Here is a 7,961-nt window from a genome sequence, read left to right on the forward strand (position 1 = left end):
ACACACACACACACACACACACACACACACACACACACACACACACACACACACACACACACACACACACACACACACACACACACACACACACACACACACACACACACACGAACACGAACACAACACGTACTGCGAAGATAATGTCGCCTGGGTACAAGCGGCCACTGGAAGGGCCGGTTGCCGCCACAAACGAGACGCACAGACCACGGTCGGAGTCCAGGATGCTACCAAGAACAACGCCAAGGCCCTGGCCCTTCATGGCCACGCTCGTCTCAACAAGCGTATACTCAGCCCAATTCAGCCCCACGGCGTCCATGCTGTCTTCCAGACTGGCACTGCTGGTGTCGTTTTCACTGGACAGCTGGTCCGTCGCTGCCGTGCCACCACAACTGCCGTTGCTCCTGTCGTTGCCGCTGTTGCCGCTGTTGCTGTTGTTGTTGTGATGGTGGTGTGTTACGTCGTGGATTCGGTCGTGGGTGCGATGAGGTGCAACTCGGCCTTTGGCGTCGAAGCTGAACTGCAGCGCCTCGTACAACGTGTCATCATCCAATTCGCTCTCATCCTGATTGCAGCTCTTGTTTTTGTCTTCTGGAACAGCTTGCTCTCTCATCGTTTGCTGCAGCTGTACTCGATCTTTGTTGTGGCGCGTCGTCGTGGCTGGGGCTTGAACACGCTGTGCCATCAAGCTCTCCTCATCATCGGCACTTGCCTTGTAACTGCCGCTCTCTGTGAGCAGTGTTGACTCGCCCAGTCCTGACGGCTGGCAAGGCATCAATGGCGAAGGCAGCTGGCATTGCCGCTGCTGCTGCTGCTGCTGTTGCTGCTGTTGCTGTGACTGCTTCGGTTGCTGTCGCTGCTGCGGCTGCTGTGACGGCTGCTTGTTTCGTTGTTGCTGTTGTTGTGACTGTTGCTGTTGCAGGGCTTGCCCTTGTACTTGCTCATGTTGTTCCTGTTGTGTGTTGGCTTTTACCGACATGTGGCGGGAGTTGAACATGGCCTGCTTGGCGAGGTCGGTTGCCCGGCTGCACTTGTGCTTCGGCTGTTGTCGCTGCGCAGCCACTCGTTGTGGCTCCAGGTTGTGGATCGGTCGCAGCGGACTGAAGTGCTCGCGGAGTTTCCTCGAAGGCGACCCTGATGCTGGCGCAGGGGTTGATGCAGGATGTGCGGGCGGCGCAGCAACCGCGGGTGTGCTGAGCGGGAGTGGCTTGAGCTCCATCCCGGTCGGGCTGTTCATTGGCTCCAAACGCAAGACGGAGCGCACTTTGCTCGCGTCTGGCGACTTGGGTGACATGCATAGCGCCTTGTTACGCACTGGGCTGGGGGCCAGCGGGCTCGGGTAGAACCCGCGGTCGCCGTCCTCCGCACACACGGGGCTGTGGTTTGTGCTGGCGTCATTTCCATTGTGGTTGTCAACCGGCGTGATGATGCCTTGTCGTGCTTCCTGCCTCTGTGATGGAGTTGTCGTGGCCTCGGTGCTGAAGACGGCAGCATGGATGTCTGCCAAAGGCGCATTCATCGTGCTGGTCTCCTGCTGCAACAACATCACGCGTGCAACAAGCAGAAAGAATATGCATTAGTACAGCTGTTCTCGCGGTCTTCAAAGCTTCAACCAGGGAGTAGGTTCTTGGCAACTGTGGCGTTGAGACTGGTGGCAAGATGGATGGTGGTTGCTCAGTCCAGACACCCACACCCAAACAACGACAACAACGCACCCAAACAACCAACCAGTAGCGCAAGCGAGTGCTCTTGTCGCGGAGCACAACAGCGATGACAAGGTGTGTGTGTGGTTTTTCAAATCGTTCGCGGCGAAAATTGAGTCGAATGTTTACTGAAACCATTCACAATAATCGTCAGGTCGAGTTTGTGTGTGTGTGCGATGTGTGCGATGTGTGTGTTGTGTGTGTGGTGTGTGCGATGTGTGCGATGTGTGCGATGTGTGTGTGTGTGTGTGGTGTGTGTATGTGTGTACATGCTGGTGTCAGAAGTTGATGTCTCTCAGGGACTCGTAGTCTGGGTCAATAAACGATGTACGATCTGTGTAATAACACCACGCAGCAAGACAAAGTGGTTTGAGGCGGTGTGAGATGACACATGGCACAAACAATCACACACATAGGGCACAAACACGCAGAGCCAAGGCAATCACAATTCACATACCGGCTTCATCGCCGTCGCCCTCTGGGGATGGATCGTTGGAGAGGGCATTCATGGCATCAAGGTTCAGCGTGCAGGGAAGCAGGCCGCGATGCCTGGTGTGGTTAATTGTAGTGCAGATGCGCACGCGTGTGCATGTCAGCGATGCGCTCAAGCAGGAGAAGACGAAGATGAACAAGAAGAAAAAGCAACAGGAGAAGCAAGAACAAATGGAAACAGCACACACACACACACACACACGACATGAGGTGGTTGCTGTGCTCACTCTGAATGGAAGAGGATGAGTTCGCCGAGGTCGTGGAAGATGCGCTCTCCGTCGTGCTCACTGCCCAGCATAAACCCGCCCGCCGTTCGCTGTACACACACACACACACACACACACACACACACACACACACACACACACACATAACATCACGTGAGCGCGAGTGATACATGCAATCACATCGTCAGTGAGCGACTGCCAGCAGTGGATGCGCAGAGCGAGGCAGCAGCACAGTGTCCTGGCTTGGTGCTCACCTTGATGATGAAGTTGTGGATGCGGCCGAGGGCTTTCATGGTGAGGGCAAAGTGGCCGGCATGCGATTGGCTTTGGCGCACAAGGAACGCCCCGTCATCGCTCATGCTCAGCAGCTCCATCGCAATCTCGCGTGGCAGCCCTGTGTGTGCATGCACGTGTGCATGTGTGTTCGAGTGAGTGGGTGTTCGAGTGAGCAAGCATTTGAGTGGGTGAGTGAATGTAAGCGAAGATTTCAGCATTTGAGAGAGCGTGCATGTGGAGCACATGCAAATGTGGGCTTGTGTATCAACCGTGCAGAACGGCAACCCAGCATCCATCAACATGTGTCCAAGCCGCCGCAAACACCCCGCGTGGCCGACCTGCTTGGTACCACGGTGCGCTCTCCAACAAGGCAAGGCCACCATCGTCTTGCTCCTGCTGCGACTCAGCCAGCAGCTCAAGCTCTTGCACTGCACAAAGGTGGGATGGTCGCACGGTCAGGGTTGTGTGGAGGTGGTTGGGGGCAGGAGGGAAAGCGAGTGGTGTCGCGAAAAGAACCACGGATGGTGGTAAGCTGGCATGATTCAGGCACACACACACACACACACAGACACACACAGACACACACAGACACACACAGACACACACAGACACAGACACACACACACACACACACACACACAGACACACACACAGACACACACACAGACACACACACAGACAGACAGACAGACACACACACACACACACACACACACACACACACACAGGCTCACTTTCGCGATCAAGCGCGGCCATGGATGGGGCGCTCGGTTGCGTCGCGCGCTGTGGGCCCGGGAACACCTCTTCCTCAACAATGCCATCATACCGCATGCCCTGCTGCTGGCGCTGCTGGCGCTGCTGCCGCTGTGGTGGGCGGGGTTGCAGGTCTGGGTCCTGGCTGGGGTGCTGCGAGCCAAGCGCGTCATATCTCTCCTCCATCGTCACCACAACAGCTGGCGGCTCTTCTTCCTGCACGTCCTCCAACAAATCATTCTCCTGCTGCTGCTGCTGCTGCTGGTGGTGGTGGTGCTGTGGAGCAGATGGGGAGGCAGGCATCCCCCTCAGGCCCGCCTCACTGGACGGTGTGCGGCGCGGTGAGTGCTCGGATGCGGTGCTTGTGCTGAGAGAGCGCACGTCCTTGTGGTGGGGCGCCCCCTGCAGCGGGTTGTGCTTCGCCCACTGCCGCCGCTCCGCCCGCTCGTCACTGCTCGTCTCTGCCAGATGGGAAGAGGGGGAGGGGGGAATGGTGAGAGACAAATCGTGGCAGGTGATGCCAAGTTTGGAGTGCACATGCATACATTTGTAGTAGGTACGCACGAAAGCACACGTCCACACACACACACACACACACACACACACACACACACACACACACACATTTATGCATGAAGATAAACACACATACGCATACACACACATGTACGCATGAAGATAACACACATACGCATACACACACACGCATACACATCACACAACACACACACGCATACACATCACACAACACACACACGCATACACACACATACGCACCGAGGCCCTGTCGCGTGCGATGCTTGTAAAAGGCGAGCTTGAACGCCTTGCTGACGGTGGTGTGGGTGCCCTGTGCGTGGCGTGGGCTCGGCATGTGGAACACGTGGCAGTATTGCTGCTGTCGCCGCGTTGCGTCGCGGGCAACAAAGCCAAACAGAGCGTGGTCTCTGACAACGGTGCACATGGTCACGTTCTGCAGGGCGTGTGCCATCACCACGGCAAATGCAGAGTTGTCAATCACTTTGATGCCCTCGAGGCACACGAGCAGGCACGCTGGGCGGCCTTGCGCAATATACTCCTGTGTGCGTGCGTGTGCGTGTGCGTGTGTGTATGTCATCATGATGATGGCGGTGGTGAGAATGACACGAATGGATGCGACAAGCAACATCCACACCAGACACAGGAGCAGTCGCCAACAGCTGGTGCGTTGACGAACCTTCATGACGGCAATGCCTGCCTTGACAGACTCGCGATCAACGGCGCCCGTGCCAACCTCAAACGTCCCCACATACTGCACAGGGTGCGATGCGGTGCCGGAGCCAGGCGTCAGCGTGCGTGTGTGCGTGCGTGTGTGTGTGTGCGTGTGTGCGTGTGTGCGTGCGTGCGAGCGTGTGTGTGTGTGTGCGTGCGTGCGAGCGTGTGGGGTGTGTGTGTGTGTGTGTGTGCGTGTGGGGGTGTGTGTGTGTGTCACGCGGTGTGATTTACACAAAGCCGACGCATGTAACACACGCAAGTACAGGGACACACCACAACAATCCAATACCCAAACACCCGTGCAAACGTGTCTCATTACAACCACACACACACACGCAAACAGAATCTGGACATCACCTTGCACATGACCTTGACGTCGCGCCACTGCCGCAGCATCTGCTCGGGGTCCTCAGAGGCGGACTGCTGCTGCTGCTGCTGCTGCGGCGCTGCGCGTGGTGCAGTTGGTCGCCGCCCAGCCTGCGCCTGCATTTGCTGCTGTCGGTGTTGCTGTTGTTGCTGCTCGAGTTGCCGCTGGCGTTGCCGCTCCATGGCAGCTGCCTGCTGCTTCTGGCGTGCTTGCGCCTGTCGTCGAGCGAGCGCCTGGGCACGCTGCATAGCCACAACCAACAATTGGCAATTGAGCACACCCCGTCCACACAAACAAACACACATGCACATAAGCAAACGCATGCATGCCCGTGCATTCCTCCACCCTTCTCTGTCTCTGTCTGTCTCTGTCTGTCTCTCTGTCTCTCCATGTCTCTCTCTCTCTCTCGCACACTCTCTCACACACACACACACACTCTCTCTCTCTCTCTGTGTTCTGACAGGCGTTTGTACACCGTCGTCGAACACAGTACCACATAACCGGTGTCGCGTACATTCCCAATTGCATACGCCAAGCGTACCTGCTCCTCCTCGACGGAACGGCGGAGGGCCTCCTGCATCTGCGCTTCTTCCTTGCGCCTCAGCTCTTCCTCTGCCTTGGATGCGGCCATGGCCCGCTCCATCTGCGCCCGTTCCTTCTGCGCAGCTGCCGCCTCCAGCTACGCATGGTTTCGTGTTGCGTGACGCACGCGTTTGTGCACATCAGCGCTGTGTGAGACCATTACGACGAAGTTGGGCCGCAAGCGTGCTCCAAAAGCACGCACACACACGCACACACACACGCACACACACGCAGTACGCACACACACGCACGCACACACGCACACACACACACGCAGTACGCGCACACACGCAGTACGCACACACGCAGTACGCAAGAACGCACGCAAGAACACACACCACGCACACACACACATGAACACCCACCGCTCGCTTGCGTTCCGCCTTGGCTTGTGCCAGCTCTTGTTTCTTCCTTTCCCGCTTTTCCTTGGCCTCGCGCTCCTTCTGCTTGCGCTCAGCCTTTCGCTTTGCATCCAGCAAGTACATGGCGGCGGGTGGTCCCTGTCTGTCTCTGCTTTTGCTACCTGTGCTGCGTGCTGTGCTGTGCTGTGATGGCGAGATGAGAGTTCCGTGTCGTTATGGTGCGTGCGCGCTGTTTTGCAGTTTCTGGTTGTTCGTTGTTGTTTGATTCGATGTGCCTGATTTGCCAATTGCGTGCCCAACCAATGCATTCCCAATTGCAAATGGTCTCACGCAATCAATGCTCGCAGGTTCTAGTAAAGATATTAACTAATATTCCAACGTTGCTTCTGCTGACAGTGAGTGCGCAGAGTTTTCTTGCTCTCTTTCGCCTTGTGCGGGTTCGTTGGTTGTGCGGGATTGCCTCACACCGCCTGCTCTGCTCTGGTTGCCATTTTCCACTCCGTCCAACAAGAAGATCCACTGCAAGCAAGCCCTTCTCAACGTTTTCTGTCTGATCTCCTCCACACACCAATATGTCTGTCAAGGTTGGCATCAACGGGTGAGTTGGCAGCACCAGCTACAAACAGCGAATGTGCTGTGCCTGCTTGTGACGGCATTCAGTCCAAGGAGGTTGTTGGTGGTGTTGTTGATCAACAATACAAGGAGGGGCTTGTGGTGGTTGGTTGTTCGGGTTTCACTCGACTCACTGTTTGTACTGTTTGCGTGTGCATCATCTGCAATTTCCCGCGGCAGCTTCGGCCGCATCGGTCGCATTGTTCTCCGCGCCGCCCTCAAGCACCCCGAGGTCACCGTCGTCTCCGTCAACGACCCCTTCATGGACCTCGACTACATGGTACACCTGTGTGTGTTGATGGGGGACGTACCTTCAACTGGAAGCATCCGTGCTATTGCTTCTGCCCGTGGTGTTGCTTCTGTTGCCCACACGGTTGGGTATGCGTGCGCAGATGCACCCATTTGCACGTCATCCATGCTCCACTTGGAGTGTGTGTGCATTGTTGTTGATCGTGCTATTCACGACAGTGCCGGCCAAACCCCCCTTGCTTCTCTCTCTCTTCTTGCACCACGCTGCCTGCTTCCGTTCTCCATCACTCACCTCGCGCGCTCAACTAATGTTTGCATGGATGCACGCATGCTTTGTGTGCCATCAACAGGTCTACAACTTCAAGCACGATTCCACTCACGGCAAGTTCGATGGCAGCGTCGAGGCACAGGATGGCAAGCTCGTGATCAACGGCAGCCCCATCAACGTCCACTCCTGGTACGAGCGCCTCCCTTTGCCTGTGCTTGCATGCATGCATTCGTTGTGCGCGCGCGTGTCTTGTCTGTCTCGTGTCTCCTCGCTCTGTTGCTGTTCATCCCGGATTGCTTTCTCACTCCATTGCTGCTCGCCCCCCCCCCCCCCAACCACACTCACACTCACACACACACACACACTCTCTCTCTCCCTCACGTGTTCCCTCTTGTCGTTTCTTGTTTTGCCTCGTGCAGCATGAAGCCTGAGGAGATCCCATGGGGCTCTGATGGTGTTGATGTTGTTGTCGAGTCCACCGGTGTGTTCACGACCACGGAGAAGAGCCAGGCCCATCTCAAGGCCGGTGCCAAGAAGGTTGTCATCTCCGCCCCGTCTGCCGATGCCCCGATGTTTGTGCTTGGTGTCAACGAGGACAAGTACGACGCTTCCTCGTAAGTCCCAACGCAGCCCACTGTCGCCGCCGTACACGGCCGCACAGCCACTCATCTGCATATGCCCGTGCTTGTTGTGCTTGTTGTGCAAGCTTGCGCACGTGTACAAGCGTCATCGGCGCGCTCACACACACACACACACACACACACACACACACACACACACACACACACACACACACACACACTACTTACTTACTACTAC

At 56.6% G+C, this 7,961-nt stretch overlaps 4 protein-coding genes across 5 annotated transcripts in view; 2 read left to right on the top strand and 2 right to left on the bottom strand.

Annotated features, from left to right (window-relative positions):
* The window catches only part of PTSG_01001, a 5,635-nt gene extending 3,819 nt beyond the window's left edge, over positions 1-1,816 (bottom strand). Inside the window, exons 1-2 of one of the 2 annotated variants that reach the window (XM_004998415.1) lie at positions 1,729-1,816; positions 134-1,534 (exon numbers count right to left, since the gene is read on the bottom strand). In XM_004998415.1, coding sequence (XP_004998472.1) covers positions 134-1,519 — 1,386 coding nt within the window. In that variant the 5' untranslated portion in view covers positions 1,520-1,534; positions 1,729-1,816. The other variant, XM_004998416.1, reaches the window with a different exon arrangement.
* A 105-nt stretch (positions 1,817-1,921) lies between these two features.
* Positions 1,922-6,267, bottom strand: PTSG_01002 (uncharacterized protein). Its single transcript, XM_004998417.1, has 11 exons — positions 6,017-6,267; positions 5,611-5,748; positions 5,060-5,311; positions 4,665-4,739; positions 4,229-4,526; positions 3,433-3,912; positions 3,037-3,126; positions 2,677-2,816; positions 2,423-2,511; positions 2,161-2,252; positions 1,922-2,037 (listed from the first exon to the last, which is right to left on the bottom strand). Exons 1-11 carry the CDS (start codon positions 6,134-6,136, stop codon positions 1,982-1,984), a joined length of 1,830 nt encoding a protein of 609 aa, XP_004998474.1. The 5' UTR covers positions 6,137-6,267; the 3' UTR covers positions 1,922-1,981.
* A 132-nt stretch (positions 6,268-6,399) lies between these two features.
* On the top strand, positions 6,400-7,760 carry PTSG_11669 (uncharacterized protein; the record flags this gene model as incomplete). The annotated part of the gene is made up of 4 exons (XM_004998418.1): positions 6,400-6,611; positions 6,806-6,905; positions 7,225-7,331; positions 7,562-7,760. Exons 1-4 carry the CDS (start codon positions 6,586-6,588, stop codon positions 7,758-7,760), a joined length of 432 nt encoding a protein of 143 aa, XP_004998475.1. The 5' UTR covers positions 6,400-6,585.
* Positions 7,761-7,817: 57 nt separating this feature from the next.
* The window catches only part of PTSG_11670 (uncharacterized protein), a gene marked incomplete at its 5' end in the record, with an annotated part of 1,524 nt that continues 1,380 nt past the window's right edge, over positions 7,818-7,961 (top strand). Inside the window, one exon of the mRNA XM_004998419.1 lies at positions 7,818-7,823. Coding sequence (XP_004998476.1) covers positions 7,818-7,823 — 6 coding nt within the window. The remainder of the gene's footprint in view (positions 7,824-7,961) is intronic.

The sequence above is a fragment of the Salpingoeca rosetta genome (assembly GCF_000188695.1).
Source record: "Salpingoeca rosetta unplaced genomic scaffold supercont1.2, whole genome shotgun sequence".
In the NCBI taxonomy this organism is placed as follows: domain Eukaryota; class Choanoflagellata; order Craspedida; family Salpingoecidae; genus Salpingoeca; species Salpingoeca rosetta.